At 38.6% G+C, this 18,982-nt stretch overlaps 1 protein-coding gene across 6 annotated transcripts in view; it reads left to right on the top strand.

Annotated features, from left to right (window-relative positions):
• Positions 1 to 18,982, top strand: part of LOC126162199 (schwannomin-interacting protein 1 homolog) — a 1,363,715-nt gene that overhangs the window by 1,331,858 nt on the left and 12,875 nt on the right. For 4 of the 6 annotated variants that reach the window (XM_049918537.1, XM_049918536.1, XM_049918531.1 and 1 more), the window contains 4 exons: positions 504 to 621; positions 4,453 to 4,601; positions 8,029 to 8,313; positions 13,451 to 13,562. In XM_049918537.1, the coding sequence (XP_049774494.1) occupies positions 504 to 621; positions 4,453 to 4,601; positions 8,029 to 8,313; positions 13,451 to 13,562 (664 nt within the window). The remainder of the gene's footprint in view (positions 1 to 503; positions 622 to 4,452; positions 4,602 to 8,028; positions 8,314 to 13,450; positions 13,563 to 18,982) is intronic. The other 2 variants (XM_049918533.1, XM_049918532.1) reach the window with 2 other exon arrangements.

Below are 18,982 nucleotides of genomic sequence, written 5' to 3'. Positions count from 1 at the left end.
TTCTGTTAATTAGTGGAATAAAAGACCAGCCCAAACTGCAAATTTTTGCTTTTTTATTCATTCGATGACTAGTTTTGGGCTGAGACCCACTTTCAAATCATACATACAGTGCATACAAATGACAGTTATTTGTATGCACTGTAAATGTTCATTGTACATGTTTGACATCTTCAGAAATGTCATTTTTGAATATGTTATGAATGATTTGAAAATGGACCTCGGCCCAAAACGAGCCATCGAATGAATGAAACGTAAAAATTTGCACCTTGGACTTGTTTTTTGTTCTACTGAGGAACTAATTTACATGTGCATTAACTATTAAAATAATAATATGGACACATTTAATGAAATGAGGTCATTTGACTTATTCTGATGAAAACCAGGGAAAAAATTCTGTTTTCAGCACCAAAAGTGTTGTTTTATATAAAACATTAGGATAGTACTGTGTCTGTTATAAGCTGTAAATTATGTCTTATAAATCTGAATATTTTTCTTGTTTACAGCGGCGCAATGATCGTGAGGAAATTCGTAGGCGACTTGCTATGGGCTCAGACACAGATGATTATTATAGTGGTGACCGCCCAGGCAGAAAACCTAGTCTGCAAGCAAGGCTTCAGAGTGGTATGTGAACTATCTCAGTTACTTATTTCTTGGTAGTCGTGTGTGTGTGTGTGTATGGGGGGGGGGGGGGGGAGCAGATGGAGTTCCCTTATTGTTGTTGTTGTTGTGGTCTTCAGTCCTGAGACTGGTTTCATGCAGCTCTCCATGCTACTCTATCCTGTGCAAGCATCTTCATCTCCCAGTACCTACCACAACCTACATCCTTCTGAATCTGCTTAGTGTATTCATCTCTTGGCCTCCCTCTACGATTTTTACCCTCCACGCTGCCCTCCAATATTAAATTGATGATCCCCCGATGCCTCAGAACACTTCCTACCAACCAATCCCTTCTTCTAGTCAAGTTGTGCCACAAACTTCTCTTCTCCCCAATCTTATTCAATACCTCCTCATTAGTTATGTGATCTACCCATCTAATCTTCAGCATTCTTCCGTAGCACCACATTTCAAAAGCTTCTATTCTCTTCTTGTCCAAACTATTTATCGTCCATGTTTCACTTCCATACATGGCTACACTCCATACAAATACTTTCAGAAACGACTTCCTGACACTTAAATCTGTACTCGATGTTAACAAATTTCTTTTCTTCAGAAACGCTTTCCTTGCCATTGCCAGTCTACATTTTATATCCTCTCTACTTCGACCGTCATCAGTTATTTTGCTCCCCAAATAGCAAAACTCATTTACTACTTTAAGTGTCTCATTTCCTAATCTAATTCCCTCAGCATCACCCGATTTAATTAGACTACATTCCATTATCCTCGTTTTGCTTATGTAACACCAAATTCTTTTATACTGATTTTGCACTGACAATCCTGATTTAGGTCTTCAGTGGTTTCTGTAAATCATCATATCCAAACTCATATTTTCATCTCTGATTATCTAATCATTGACTGCATACCTCTTTCCCAACCAAATAGCCTTCTTTCCAGTAACACTTTCCTCTTTCACCAACTCACCAAAGAAAGTACCCCTGGTTTAGAAAAATTCATTTGTTTCTTTCTTTACATTCTCTTCCTTTGGCTTCTGTGATTCCACCTCCCCTCTCCCTTAGAAGCTACCCTTCTCTTCTTCCCATCTCAGCCTCTGTACGTCCCTCACTCTGTACCAGAAAACTTCCTTTCTCCATGTGCCATCTGGCTACCCTATCCATCCACCTCAATGTCAGTTTCATTACAGTAATAACTGCACTGTATACTCAAGTTTATTCCCGAACCCATTTATTTGTTTCCCCGTCTTTCCTAATAATTTCCACGCTGTGTTTTGTATTGCTTACCGAGTAGCATTCAGTTTTTGAAAGGTTTTTAAGCCAAAGGATCATGTCTCACATCTAGAAGTCGAAATTCAGAATACTGGTTGTAAACTTTTCTTGTCAGACACACCAGAAGTTTAGTGTAGAAGATCCAATCTACACTCCTGGAAATTGAAATAAGAACACCGTGAATTCATTGTCCCAGGAAGGGGAAACTTTATTGACACATTCCTGGGGTCAGATACATCACATGATCACACTGACAGAACCACAGGCACATAGACACAGGCAACAGAGCATGCACAATGTTGGCACTAGTACAGTGTATATCCACCTTTCGCAGCAATGCAGGCTGCTATTCTCCCATGGAGACGATCGTAGAGATGCTGGATGTAGTCCTGTGGAACGGCTTGCCATGCCATTTCCACCTGGCGCCTCAGTTGGACCAGCGTTCGTGCTGGACGTGCAGACCGCGTGAGACGACGCTTCATCCAGTCCCAAACATGCTCAATGGGGGACAGATCCGGAGATCTTGCTGGCCAGGGTAGTTGACTTACACCTTCTAGAGCACGTTGGGTGGCACGGGATACATGCGGACGTGCATTGTCCTGTTGAAACAGCAAGTTCCCTTGCCGGTCTAGGAATGGTAGAATGATGGGTTCGATGACGGTTTGGATATACCGTGCACTATTCAGTGTCCCCTCGACGATCACCAGTGGTGTACGGCCAGTGTAGGAGATCGCTCCCCACACCATGATGCCGGGTGTTGGCCCCGTGTGCCTCGGTCGTATGCAGTCCTAATTGTGGCGCTCACCTGCACGGCACCAAACATGCATACGACCATCATTGGCACGAAGGCAGAAGCGACTCTCATCGCTGAAGACGACACGTCTCCATTCGTCCCTCCATTCACGCCTGTCGCGACACCACTGGAGGCGGGCTGCACGATGTTGGGGCGTGAGCGGAAGACGGCCTAACGGTGTGCGGGACCGTAGCCCAGCTTCATGGAGACGGTTGCGAATGGTCCTCGCCGATACCCCAGGAGCAACAGTGTCCCTAATTTGCTGGGAAGTGGCGGTGCGGTCCCCTACGGCACTGCATAGGATCCTACGGTCTTGGCGTGCATCCGTGCGTCGCTGCGGTCCGGTCCCAGGTCGACGGGCACGTGCACCTTCCGCCGACCACTGGCGACAACATCAATGTACTGTGGAGACCTCACGCCCCACATGTTGAGCAATTCGGCGGTACGTCCACCCGGCCTCCCGCATGCCCACTATACGCCCTCGCTCAAAGTCCGTCAACTGCACATACGGTTCACGTCCACGCTGTCGCGGCATGCTACCAGTGTTAAAGACTGCGATGGAGCTCCGTATGCCACGGCAACCTGGCTGACACTGACGGCGGCGGTACACAAATGCTGCGCACCTAGCGCCATTCGACGGCCAACACTGCGGTTCCTGGTGTGTCCGCTGTGCCGTGCGTGTGATCATTGCTTGTACAGCCCTCTCGCAGTGTCCGGAGCAAGTATGGTGGGTCTGACACACCGGTGTCAATGTGTTCTTTTTTCCATTTCCAGGAGTGTATTTTACTGAAAGTGCTCCACCCGTTTTCATTCTCCTGTTTATTTCTTTTGCTGCCCATCCAGGAACTGTCTTCACTTGTCCCGTATACAAAAACACATCAACTGGTTCCACATGGAAGTTATCTATGCTACAGGCAAGAAATACATCATCATCGTCAAAACAAAGATGGTACATATCTGTCCCATTAACATATAGTCCTCTATTTTTTTCCAATTGTTGCATCTGAAAACTTCTACCAGGGCTTCTCAGATTAGCTTTCACGTTATATAATCTCTTTGTTCAACTCAACTTTCAGTCTTAAGTCTAATTGTACTGTAGTGGTAGCGTTTACCAAACTAAGGTAACTTGAATCGAAAACTTGTTCTCAAGGTTTTTTTGCTCCATTTTAGTTAAAAATATGGGAAAGCCCTCTGAAAATCCTAGGCAAAGTGAGTAATTCATACTCATTAATCGATCCTCTAATCTAATTCACAACATGCAAATGGTATGTTGTGATAGATACAATTTTAAATCTGTAGACACAATACATTTCATCAGTTAAGATGACAGTTAGTATGTAACAAAGTAGCTAAAAACAGAAAGAAAGTTGTAAAAGTCTTTGACAATTGTAAAGTTACAAAGTTGTAAATATGAACTTTTCCTTTGTTACTTTTGTATTTTGTTGTTACCTATCCTAAAACAAGCCTCTTTATCTTTATAGTTCTAAGTTTATTTTGTATTTACTTCTCTGTGATATTATGTTAATTTTTCTCTACATATATCCACAGTAAGAAATAACACGTGTTCAAGGAAATCTTCATTTTATTCATTGTGTTTAGACATTCATTGTAACATGTGACTCATGTTCTTTGTGGATGTTCTTACTCATCCAAAACTTTTGATTTTTGTTTTGTTTTAAAATACCAAACTTTGTACAAAGAATCATTACAAAATACATTTTGATTTATTAATACTTTGAAAAGTGCTTTGTAGTAATAGTGCAAAGTTTACAGAAGTAGTGAATCTGTCCCCTACAGGGATGAACCTGCAGATTTGTTTTATGAATGAGACAGCATCTGATGTAGATTCCCCCAGTTCGGACACAGAGACGTCAACGTGTGATTCAGAGAAGATGTCACTTTCAAGGAGTCATACATTACCAGCCAAGGTAGGTTTGAATTTGGAAACAGATACCTGCATGACATTAAGAATGATAGAATCTTTGTTTTTTATTTAACATGTATATTTTGGGCAGATTCTATAAGTTTCAGTGAAATATGCCGTATATCATTAAACACTTAAAATATGAACAAGAAATTAGTGGGATAAGTTAAGACATAGAAAAATGTTTGTGACATTAGCCCTAATGCAGAGCAGATGTGCACAGTTTTTGTGAAGACTCATAGTAAGAAAGAATTACTAATATTAGTAGCACAGTGTTAGTAAAAGATGACATGTTCCAGGCGATAATGGTTCATATCCAAATTTTAGGTTACTGTCATGTTACAAAACCGAGTATGAAGAGTGCACAAATATTAGAGACACGAAGGAGATACTTCAGTCTAAAACCATGGACATTTAAATCTAGAGAGCATAGTGTATCTGAGTTAATTACTAACTGTTGTGGAATGGGAACAAATCGTTGAAGAATTATGCTGAGGAAGATGTTTATAGTGAGGCATGTGCAGGGAATGGGTATACATAATGCCATGCCAGTGTCAGGGTTTAGTGCACCAAGGCCATATTGCTATTAATACTGTTGGGAAAGTTTTGGAATATGAGGTTCCTGAGGAACTTATCACAATCTGCTTCCAAACTTGTCCAAACAAGACTAAAAATAAATTTTAGCTAAGAACTTTAATTTATCTTATCACTTTTGGAATAGCTGTCAGCATCTAACTGTATTGCAGTGAAACAAAGAAGAGTTTTGCAATGCATTTCTTATGGTAAGATGACAGTGAGTCAATACTTCGAGGAGATGTCCCAAGTATGAGCGGAAATTTTTCCACTCCACAGTTACATATATAAATGGATTCCATGCAGTAAATTCCATCTCCAGATAACTTAGCTCATACTGCTGCATTACAGAAACTAGGGGAGATTTCTGTATGGTATACCATAAGATACAGTATTCCATAGCCCTGTTAGCATACACAGTTACAGTATTGTGTAACATCAGACTAGAACGAAAAAGCTGTGTTCTTTGGTGTACTGCTTTCTTAGTTAGAGGACAAGAAAACACACTGTGTCTAAGTGGAACAAAAGATCTAAGATATTTAAAAGGGACACGTATCATTTAGCAAGAATAATCAGGGAAATATAAAAGAAAACAGAAGACGGTACACAGTGACATACAAACACAAACTCCCACATAAAAACACCAACATTTTCAAAAGACAGGGAATAAACATAACATACACAACAGATAATTCTATCCAAAAATACACCCTAAGACTGACAAAAAACAGAGACATATACCAAAAAGCAGGCATACACAAATTTCAGGGTAATACTTGTGATGACAGATACATAGGACAAATAGGCGGAACATTTGATGTCAGATACAATGACCACTTGAGAGCCTCGAAGTATGGGACAAACCACTCCACATTTGCAGAACACTTAAGAGAACACAATTGCAACCAACCACTAGAGAAGAAGATATGAAAATAATTAGAATCAACAACAAAAGAAACCACCTAACCCTGCAAGAAAATTACCACATACAGAAAACCAAAGCAGAAAAGAAAAACCTGTTGAATGATCAAGTACACATGCCAAACAACTCATTGTTTACACTAATAGATATAATAATAGAGTAACAATAGTTGTATTGTTACTATAATAATAATAATAATAATAATAATAATAATAATAGCAGCACCCAACCCCATTTGACTCCTTGCCCGTGAACTTCGCCATAAAACATCAGCTGAATGCCAAAACTTTCAACCATTTCTGGCAACTATCTCTCTCTCTCTCTCTCTCTCTCTCTCTCTCTCTCTCTCTCTCTCTCTCTCTCTCTCTCTCTCTCTCCCCCCCCCCTCTGCCTCCCCCTCTCTCCCTCCCCCTCCCCATCACACACACACACACACACACACACACACCAAAATGAATAGCCATTATTTTTCAGCATGTACTTTCTTAGATTGGCAACAAGTATGTAAACAAACCAAACAGTATGAGAAACGTTGTGAACTCACAGTATTTACGTCTTGAAAACACAGTTTTCAATCAAATATCTAGTGACAGAAGACTGATAGTGCATCACAACAATAAGGGCAAACAAGATGAAAAGTGGGAAGAAAAAAGTTAAGAATATAAAAACATGCTTATGTTTCGTAAACAAAGCTGTGCGACCTCCAGCTTGTGACCGGATGAAAGGAAAGAGAGATGCCTACAAAAAATGTGAAGAACTGTAAGTAATCGCTTATTTACATAAAAAGGGGATGTGAACTGTTTTATAATCTACAAATAACACATATCAAAACAAAACTGTATCATTCTATATATCACTGATCATGCATTAAAGAGAAAAAGGCAAAATATGTCTGAGAGAAATAAAATACAGTGCAGCAAGAAAAGGCGGTTTTTATTTACCAAACAAATATATAATTATTACAGATGATGAAAACTTACTATATTATTAAATAGTTTTTGCCAAGTAACAAAGCATGAAGTGGGTGTTTGAAGTTGGGTGTACTTGTTTAAGTATGAAATCACAGCCTGTCTAAAAGAGTGTGTCAGTCTATTGGTGATTCAGTGGATATGTGATGGAATTGGGTGTAGTCTGTGAATGTAACAAGACCTGTAGATGGATTCCCACAGTAGACATACCTTATTTTCGATTAATATGTTTGAGTTTTCAGGCACGTCTGATGATGAATGTCTAGAAATCAATAATGCGAAATACAATAAAACCTCTTCGGTATAGTCTCAGGAATTAAATAAATCAAATAACACAGTGTTGAATGTTTTCTTCACAGCCTACAGATATTTGAAATGTGTGGTGCTCAACTGTCAAGAAACAGTATCTGTGAAGTGGTACATAATACAATGCTTGACTTAAGTAGATTGAAACTAAACAGTTGATATTTTATCGCAACAGTCAAGGAAATATAATTTTGTTGATTATTTAGCTGCAAAGGGGTACAGTTTTTTGAATCATCCCTCCTGTTCTTTGTAGCCTAGATCACTGGCCCACCTCACACACCCACCTTCTGCCATAAGAAAGTCACAAGTCGAACAGCTTTATGTAAAGTCTATATTTTCTAAAAATGTAGGATGATGAATTTGCTTAGTAGGCAGTTTTTTCTTTTTTTTTTTAAAAAAAAAAACCAAGTGTTTTTGAAAGGTAGAGAACTGCATTCAGTGCAATGAAGCAATGGAGAGTCTTTTAAAAGTTAAAGCAAAATGGTCCTCTGATGTAAAGTTTTGTTCTGGTGTGCTGTAAGGAATTGTTGTGGTTCTGGAAGTCAGTATTAGCAACTGGTTGTTCTGTGTCATTTGTTTTAGCTGATAACTGTTAACCATTTTTGCTGACTATTATTATATATTGAACACCAACTCCCACTCAGTAATGTGCCTTGTTTCAGCAGCAGTGCACTTCTGCCACTGGAAACAGTATGGGTGCAGCACGGCCATCTGCATCTCTCTTGACCCTGCCTTTACAGCAAAAAGAACCTGAGTCATCGCAACCTCTTCCACACCAGCAGCCACTGACAGAGGCAGACTTCTTTGCTCGACAGGCACGACTGCAAGCTGAGGCACGTCTGGCACTTGCACAGGCAAAGGAAATGGCTCACATGCAGATGGAAGTAGAAAGACAACGTCAGAAGAAGAGCCCGATCACTGAAATGGTGCGCTCAAGCCTAGAAAAGGTATTGTTTTTTGTGCTATTGAAGAGATTATTTCTCTTGCACCACATTTTTTAAAACATTGTAAAATAGAATTTTGCTCTCTGATTCTTCCTTCTTTCTTTGACACTTTTTACCAATAATTGTGCCCCTAATGAGTATTATAAGAAATGCAATTAACTTTTACAGTTTGCAGTTTTAGTACCCACAAAAACTACATCGAAAAATAAGACCATAAAAGTAGCTCTTTGTGAATAACTGGGCTTCAGTCTTCACCCAGACATTAATGTAGTATAAATCTTATAGTAGGCAAGAAATTACTTCTGCTTTGTAAATGTACACTGCAGAGGAGGGACTTCTTTCCTATGTGTCCCTGATTGGTTCTCACATACATGCCCTTAATCAGTCTTTATAAAAATGGGAATCCTATCCACCCAGGCCTCAGTTTAATAAAATCATACAGTGTATCATCCTTCTAATTTTTGTGATGTTCCAGATGTTTACAATTAAATTGACAGTATTCTGATCACTGCAGTGTGCACTGTACACATCCCAGGATGCTGACACTATAGGTATGTTCATTAATTGGTGCCACCAGGTAAAAATATGTCACTGTAAGCAGTCAGAATGTGGTGTGGTTGCAGGAAAGTGATAGGAATGATCAAACACATGATGACCGTGGTTCTGGCACATTTGTTTGGAGGATATTGCTACAAGTTATAATATGTGGTCACTGTGGTCTCCTGATTCAGCCACATGCAGCATACATAACACAGCATGGTTGACAGTTGCTTGCAGCATATCCAGTGTAATCAGAGTGATATATCATCGTATGCTGTCCTTATGATCAGGAAGAATCTGGATACATCCCCAATAGACACTATCTTTCAGATGTCCCCACAACCAGAAGTCACACAGATTTAAGTCTGGGGATCTGGAAGGCCACTCATCTTGAAATTACCTAGAGATGATGCAGTCTTTACCGAAGTTTTCTTGAAGCAAATCTTTCACCTGTCAAGTGGCATGTGGTATTACCTCATCTTGCATGAAAATAGTAGTGTGGCGACTGTTGTGTTCTTGCAAAGCTGGAATCATGTGTTGTACAAGGAGGTCTTATAACATGCAAATGTCACTGTACACTTAACAGGCCTGAAAAGTGTCAGTTCTTGAAGAAAAACAGACCAAGCATAAAGGAGCTTGTGAAACACTACCACACAGTCACATAAGCTGGGTGCAGTGTATGTGACTGCGTAGAACCCCATGTGTGACAGTTCTTTGCATTCAAGGCACTGTAACAGAGTAAAACATGCTTCATCTGTCCAACAAATATTCTCCAGCCACATGTCATGCAATGAAGAGCAAAGTCGTGGCATTGTAGCCTATCTTGGGGCTTCATTTGGTGCTCTTTCTGAATGTTTTAGGGGAACTCATGTAAAATATGTCATAAAATCTTTTGAACTGTTGACCAGGGGAGTGACAATTCCCATAATATATATATAAATATCAATTATTGGCTGCAGAATTTGAGGCGCATACTGCATAGTTGGCGATAGCTACAGAAACTTCAACAACAACTGTCATGGGAAAGGGCTACCTCCCTCTTCCTCTTGCACCACATAATTCATGAGTTTCTTCAGATTTCTTGATCATATCCTGTAGCACATTTACTGACATGGGGCCTGTTTGCAGCTGTTTCTGCCAGTGATATTCTCACATTACAGAACTGCTATTGCTGCCTTTTTGATAAAACAATTTTCTCTTCAGTGCACAGTCTTTCTGCTCAATAACCATTGTTTTTTGTACAGAAAACTTCAACCTTCTTACGCTTTACACCAACAGCCTCTTTACGAAAGAAATCAACATACGTCACCAAGCAACAAACAACATACTGACGTAAAAACAAGAAACATTTCACATTCTGACTGCTTACAGTATCATATTTTCACCTGGTGGCAGAAAATGGAACTTCTGCTGGCATGTTAGTCTCCTTTTCAGATCTATGGGGGGAAGACTGCTAATGGGGAGGTAACCATGAGAAAAGATAGAATAACCAACAAAATGAAGATGTTCTGTGAGTCGGAGTGTGGAATTTTAGAAGTTTGAACATGGTAGGAAAGCTAGAAAGGGTTTAGTCTAGATATAGTGGGGGTCAGTGAAGTGAAATGGAAAGGGGATAAGGATTTCCAGTTAGCAGAATATAGCAACAGCAGCAGAAAACAGTATAACAGGAGTAGGATTGATTATGGACAGGAAAGGAAGGCAGCGAGTGAATTACTGTGACCAGTTCATTGATAGGGTTGCGTTCAGTTATGCATGAAGACATCACATGTAGAAGATGAAGAGGGACTAGAGTATATGAGGATAATGAACAGGTAATTTAGTATCTAAAATGTGACGATAAATCAATAATCATAACTCATTGGAACATGATAGTTGGGTAGGTAAGAGAAGAAAGAGTTGGGGAACAATATGGGCTTAATAGTAGGAATAAAAGAGGAGAAACACTAATTGACTTTGACAATAAATTTCATTTAGTAATAGTGAACACATTGTTCAAAAATTACAAAAGGACAAGATATACCTAGAGAAGGCATGGAGATAAGGGAAAATTCCAGCAGGATTGCTTCATGATCTGACAGAAACTGAGAAATCAAACGTTGGATTGTAAAGTGTACCTAGTAGCAGATATAGAGTCAGATCACTATTTAGTAATGATGATGAACAGGCTTAGTGTAACAGACTCATCTGAAAGAATCAATGTGCAAAGAAGTGGAGTACTGTAGTACTGAGGAATGATAAGATATGTTTGAATGTCTCTGAGGCTATTGATACTGTGATAATGAAGCCACAGTAGGCAGTGCAGTTGAAGAGGAATGGATATTTCTAAAAAGAGCAATTTCAGAAGAAAATGAGCAGATAAACATAGGTATATTGAAGGTAACTGTGAAGAGATCTTGGTTAATAACTGACTCAGCACACAGAAAAGTTACATCAAATTTTGGCGAAATTAAAAACAAGGGCATCAACAGTAAGAGTCCAATGGCAATACCACTGTTAAGTGCAGAAGAGAGAATAGTACTGCTTGGTACTTAATTGTGAATTGCAGGGTAGTCATGTAGTAGGTGGAAAGAATACATTGTAGGTCTCAATGAGAGAAGGAGTTATCTGATGACCTGATTGAGAAAGAAATGGGAGCTGAAATGGAAGACAGTATTAGTCAGAATTTAACAGAGCTTTGGAAAACTTGTGACCAAATAATTCAGAAGGGTGGGTAACATTCCTTTTGAATTTCTGAAATTGCTGGGGAAAGTGTCAATGAAATGACTATTCAAGTTGGTGTGTAGAATCTGAGTCTGGAGACGTATCAACAGACTTTTAGAAAAATATCATCCCCACAATCTTGAAGATAGCAAGGGCAGATAAGTGTGGCAACTATTGCATGGCTCTTGCGTCCAAGTTGTTGACAAGAATAATGTACAGAAGAAATTAAAAGAAAACTGATGATATGTTAGATTAGGCTTTAGGCTTTAGGAAAGGTAATGGCACCATAGAGGATAGTTCTGACATTGTGACTGATAATAGAAGCCAGACTTAAGAAAATTTAAGACTATTTCATAGGATTTATTGGCTTGGAATAAGCATTTGACAATGTAAAATGGTGCATAAGTTCCTTTCAATTCATTTCTCCCCCGCCACCTTCAATTTACATAGTATGTATCACAGCTGATGATTCCGTATGGTGTCCACCACATATTCATATAATTGACTCACCTAAGTGGGCTATGAAGCTAACCTGCAGTGCAGATGCACATTTACGTCCGACCTTCAGTGCAAATCTAAAATTAGCATACAGGACATGGACAGGGACTGTGGCACTAGGTTGGAATGTGGGTCGATCAGGGAACATGCCAAGAAAGTCCGTGCATTTGTGATAGACACTGTGTCCGAATAGGTTAGTGGTTAACACAACTGCCTAGCAAGTAGGAGATTCTGCATTTGTATTTCACTCATCACCACTGATTTTGCTTAAAGCCCCAATGCAGCTAATATCAAGAGTTCCTTTCCTTTCCTTTCCTTTCTCCCGCCTCTGCCTTTGATTTACATATTATTTGAGGTAATAGTCAAAAGTACAAAATAAACAGATGAAAATCTGCTAGCTGTCACTCTTCATGGCTCTGTTGAAAAAATGCTTTAATTTTATCATAGGTGTTATCTTGATTCTCATTATTATAAAAGATTAATAAATTAAAAATTGTTCTGACTAGTGTCAAACAATGAAAAATCCAGAAGGGGATGTAACAGTTTTACATTCCAACTAGTGTGTGTTTCATGGATGGAAAGTTAATCAGTGTATTAGGTAGCTGTATTCTCATATACAAAGAAAACATTTGTTGGGAATCTGTTCACTTCACTAAGAAAGTATTTGAAAGATTGACAACTTGTGCATGGAAGTTATATTTTTTGTATATATTTATGACAGAGTCTTGTAGTACAAGAGTAAAATAAAAAGTTCTCAGCTTAGCATAGAAAGGCCATTGAGATGAATGTTATTTTGTATTTGTTACATTGGAACATGTTGTACAATACTATAAGTCAAGTGTCAGTTTTATCTGTGGGATAGTTTTGTGGAATACTATACTACTTGATGAAATAATTGAATTGTATGTGTTTCATTTAAATATGAAATCTGGTATGGCTTGATTTTATAACCCCCTGCCATTTGCTGGCAATTTTGCTTAAGCAGTATTCTTCTATATTTATAACAGTTACCGCATTTCTCTTGAAGAGAGAGGACATGTGCATCCCAGGTGTTACATAGATGTGTATTCTGCAACATTCATCTGAAGATGATTGTAGCTTACAATCAAAACCAGTAATAGTATGAATAAAAATAGTGATTGTCCTCTGGTTAAATAAAAAAAGAATAATTGTAATTGTTATATGGTAATGCCACAACATAAACACACTGTTCTGTTACTTCTGTGTAGCACTATCTTAGAAATTTTGTAACATTTATCTCCCTTCCCCCTTCACTCACTTTCGATGAGTATTAAACTGTTCATTCTCTTGTTGTCTTTTTTTTCCATTTTGTCAGATTGGTAATCATTTTCACTCGTGTTGCAGCAGTTGCTATCAATTTATAAAATTATGTTGTTTTCAGGTTGGCATCCCATTCCCAGAAGACAGAAGACGTGTTAGCAGACAGTTGCTGACAGAAATGAATGTTGCTCAACTTCAAGTTATTGTAAATGATTTGCACACCCAAATTGAAGGTATGAAATAGCATCTGCCATTTGATAAAATCAAAATTATTACATTATATATATTAGCAATCAGACTGAAATAATTGCTCTCTCTCTCTCTCTCTCTCTCTCTCTCTCTCTCTCTCTGTGTCCATGTGTGTGGGGGGCGGGGGGGGGAGGGGGGGGGAGGCAGTGGCCACTTGGGAGTATACAGTCTGGGTTTTCACAAAGTTTTTATATTCAGATAAATTTGAGAGTGAAATTAATGCATCTGTTTTATAACATTTATGCTTATCAACAAGTTTACAGAATGAGGTTTTTCACTCTGCAGTGGAGATTGCTCTGATATGAAACTTCCTGGCAGATTAAAGCTGTGTGCCAGACCGAGACTCAAACTCAGGACTTTTGCCTTTCACAGACTAGTGCTCTACTGACTGAGCTATGCAGACACGACTCCCGATCCATCATCACATCTTTACTTTACTTTTAGCATTTAAAATGTATTCAACATAGTTCATGTTTACACGGCATGCAACCAGCTCCACACACGAAGTGCCATTTGTGGAAATGATTAAACTCGAGTAATAATGTCTACAACATGGTCACCTGGCTAGAATACAAATAAGGCGATGAGATCCATAAGGGCCTAAAGCAAATTGCCGTTGATCCCAAACTTAAGAGAATATTAGAGAAACCAATGATACACCTTTCGTGAATTTTCATGTATACAGTGTGAGCCTTCAGCACAGATAAACCTGACTCACCATAAGATCAACAGAGTTCAGAAAAATGAATAAATACTACCATTTCAAAATAGACAGTGATATGGTTTATCTGTGTGATAAAATTCATAACATATACACTGTAACTCATTCAGAAACCATAAAATAGGTTTACTGTCAGTACAACTTTAACATATACCGACATCCTATCTAATTTTACTACAGTATATAGTGAGCAAATTAGCATATCTGAGGAGTGGGCTATCATATAACAGGATTTATGCCCAGCGAATGGGGATGAAAGTCTGCCACAGTGTGCTACCACCTGGTGGCATTGCCATAAGCTTCTAGTTGAGTGACAAGGGCTAGCTGTGCACATTATGAACCATGCATGTTGTTTATCAAATTAGTATGTGGCCATATCTTTCAGATTGCAGCATCTATGTTAAATTTAACAGCATTCAAAGAAAAATAATCAGTAAATTCACAAGGTGTCGAAAGTTAGGGTGTTCACATGCTGTTTTGCTCTTACACATCAGCCGCCACTGTGTGTGTGTGTGTGTGTGTGTGTGTGTGTGTGTGTGTGTGTGTGTTTACAGAAGACAATAAGATAGCAGAAATCTAACAATACGCAAATAGTTTACAAAGCAAAAAAAAAAAAAAGGAAAATTTCAACAAAGAGTAATAACTGGATGAGTTTGTTTCCAACACTTATGACAATCAGTGCATTAGTCATCATCATTTTATTAAACTGCAGAAGTCACCACAAATGGGGCATAATGCTAAATGTTGTATACACCCCTTACATCTATACAACACACAGTCTAGTATTCTAGCTTTTCCGTACTTCTTTGTCTTGACAGTTACAATAATGCTGTTGTGTTCATTGCAGATCTTCAATTCTCCTGAATTCGTTCCATTCATTTTGCTCTCCACAGAGTTCAAAATTATTAGGAACATAAACAACTGATGTTGAAATTACACTGCACATTAAATAACATTGAACACAGAAGATGTTCTCCATACGTTCTAAAACCACTGAGGGGGAAAAAGGAAAATATTTTTTGTAAAAAATAACCATTGACAAACACCACAATTCCTGAAACACACTGTTGTCCCATTGTTCACATACAAGCAAGATATAGGTCAATGATACACAGAGCAACCAAAGTAAACATAGACAACATAACAGGAAATAAACAGAACTTCGGGCCAGTACTTACCTGGATGAGGTCAAATTCTTAGCACTGGTGATAGACACACATGAGCCTACAAGATTCTTTCCTGAGGAGCAAAAAGGGATGGGTTGGGTAAGATTTGACAGGAAGCACAAGTCTCTCAGACTGCAGAATGAGATGTCTCCCCTCATCCTAACTACAGGAGGGTCCCTCTCATCCTTGGGTCTTTATGACCTGCACTTCCGCAACCTATCCTCCTTTCCTCCCTGAGGAAGGAACTAATAGTTCCAAAGGTTAGAATAATTTCTTGTACTTTTATATGTATTTATTAGTATGTATAATGGTACTGAGAATTTCACTTTCAGATGGTAAGTACTGACCAACAATCTTTCTCATAATTTTGTAGCTTTCTCAAGAATTGTTTTTCTTTTCATACAGTGACCACAATGAAATGGATTCCAGTAGCAAGTGGTTTCCTTTCCTTCATAATTGCCGTAATACTGAACAAAATTAAAATGAAAAGGTACAAACCACACAAGAAAAAAATATACAAGTTACTAGCAACCCATAATTTGAATTGTATCAAGAAAGATTGCAAATGTTTGTTTGACAATTTTGTGACATTTGCAACATCAGATTAACTTGTCACATATAGTTAAAACACACACACGCGCGCGCACACACACACACACACACACACACACACACACACACACACACACACACACACACACACAAGATACAAAATATTATGAATGGTGATAGCAAATGATTTAATAATAACAACATTATAGGCTTCCACAACTGTTTTGTATCAGGTAACCTGATGAGAAAGAACATAACAGCAAGGGGGAAGGCAACTTGACTGCCTGGTGATCATAAATTGTTGAGTTATATGTACTGTGGTACACCTTGGTAACATACATTAGCAGATCACAAAGGTCTGGTGACATTGTTGGGTTCAGACACTTAAAAGGGGGCTATAGTGCTTGTTATGGATTTAGGAAAACATTAATGCATGCTATAAAAGGGCCAAGCTTCAAGATTAATTTTTCATGTTTATTTTAGTTCTTCATAGATTACAAAATTTAAAATTTATCCTTCCATGAAAAAAGTGTGAGGTGAGTTATTGAGCAATTTCTTGCTCTTGAACTTCCAAAATTTCTTGCTCATTCAACAAACGTAATACATTTGTAGCAAAATTACAGCGAACTGTGAAAACTATGGAGTATGCACATGAAATTATATCCGTGCAATCACTCAGCCATTCACGAGAGCAGCCGATACATTCACTAACGTTTCTTTTGAAATTGACATCAGAAGGCAGTACCAGTCAAGAAACAGTTTTTAAGATGTCTGTACATTTTTTTCATACAAAATGCACCCAGTTTTGAAGTGAAAGGCAGCTCGCAGTCAAGAAAATCGTACCCCAACCTATACTCAGGCACAGTTTTTTTTTAACACAAAGTTGATGCCTGAGCTATGCTCGGCCTTGGCCTCCAAAGTGTTAATGAATCACACTTCAAATTGACAGGCCATTATGTTTCCATAAATTTTGACAGCATAGAAGAGATGGCACCTATATGTGATTTCTTGCCATAAACTGAGAAACAGGAATGAAAATCACCACTTCAGTTTTAAGGCTTTTATTTTTTTAAGTCATAACCAGTTTTTGGGCTAACAAATGCCCATTGCTAGGTGTGATTACTGAAAAAGAAATTAAGTGTGCTAAAAATAATTTTTACATCCACTTGTATGCATAAAATAATGAAAACTAATGAGGACTGTTGTGTATAAAATTCTAACAGTGGTCAGTTTATATATGGTGAAAAGTGAGAGAGGAGTAAGTTGCAATACTGTAGCAACAACTAATAACATAGAAACCACCTCTTCAGGCATGGCGTAGGATAAGAACCGAAATACTAGTTCTCTTATTTATTGCTCTTTAAATCACCTTTATTATACTTTTTTTACGTATCTTTTGCATTGTTTACATCAGTTTATAATATTTTCTCTCTAGTTCTGGATGAACAATTATCAATTTAAATGTGAATGGCCAGGCTAGTTTGTCTCATGCCATTCATTTCCAGTCGTCCTAATAGAAGTCCGTAGTACTGTCACACCAAAGTTTAACAATTTAGCTCCCTCCTTTGTTTGCACCACTCAGTGCTCTATGCTCATTTGTGTTGGTCATCTCAACCCTACCCAGTTTCACTGTACTTGGAGTTGCAGCACACAACATGTGTTCTGGTTCATATCTTATACCATGCATCTTTACCTAGGTAGTTTCTATGTTTTATTATTAGTTGTCACCCCAGTATTGCAACTGCCCCCTTTCTCTCTTTTCACCATATCTAGCCTGACTGCTATAAAAATTTTATATCTGATAGTCCTCATTAGTTTTCATTATTTTATGCATGCAAGCATATGTAAAACTTATTTCTAGCATACTTCACTTGTCTGCTTTCAGTAATTGCACCTGGTGATGGACATTTGTTTGCCCGAAACCAGTCATGACTTAAAAAATAAAAGCCATAAACTGAAGTGGTGATTTTCATATGTATTATGATGCTCAGTTGCAGATGTTCCCCTAAACTGATTATTCACTAAGGACATAATCTTCCAGTAGGCTAACACTTGGTCTTGTACTGCTCATGTTTGTGCTTTTCCAGGAGCAGTATCTTTTTATTGCCTTTGTATTTGCTGTGTGTCACCAACAAAACCAGGCAGGGAACTCTTACTATTCTGGGATCTGGCCCTCTAAACACCATCTTCAGCATCCACCAATGAACTGTGGAACTGCATTGATACAGCATGTCAGTTGGAGCTGGAGAAATGATTGATGCTGCATCCTGAGATTTGCTCAAATTAATTTTTTCAATGCAGAATTCTTATCCTTTATGGTTCACTCCTTGAGTAATTCACAAACTAGTTTTTATTCTCCTGGTGCCATTATTATTTTCCACCTCTGTAGCTGAGTGGTCAGCAGGGCTGACTGCCATCTGGGTGTTACAGGTTCGATTCCTGGTACAGCCAGGGATTTTTCCTTTGTTGGAGGACTAGTACACGAAGCACCACACTCATCCTCTTGAGGCCAACAGAGGAGCTGCCTGACCAATTAGAAGCAGTTTTGAGATCAAAAAAACTCAACAGTGGCCGGGAGAGTGGTGTGCTGACCACATGCCCCTCCATACCATATCCAGTGATGTCATTAGTAGAAGATGACATGGTGGTCGGTTGGGCCCAACTGGCATGCCTAAGGCCAGAACACAGAACTTTACATTTTGCCATTATTAGTGTGTGATACACCATTCACATGCAGCTGTGGATCACCAGGTGTTTTCCACCAGGCATATGCAATATTTTTGTAACAACAGAAATGGACTAATCTTTTACATTGGAATATTTTATTTTATGTTACAGCTGTTATTGGTTGTTCCCATAGACTTCCTGATGTGTTGCGTATGGTCATTAAATGTTTTTGTCTCCATTGCTTTCAGTCAAATGAATTCACTTAGAAATCTGCCCACCTTCACACAAAAAAGTTTGT

This window comes from Schistocerca cancellata, chromosome 2 (genome assembly GCF_023864275.1).
Source record: "Schistocerca cancellata isolate TAMUIC-IGC-003103 chromosome 2, iqSchCanc2.1, whole genome shotgun sequence".
NCBI classification, from domain to species: Eukaryota; Metazoa; Arthropoda; class Insecta; order Orthoptera; family Acrididae; genus Schistocerca; species Schistocerca cancellata.
This window is presented reverse-complemented; position numbering and strand designations above follow the sequence as displayed.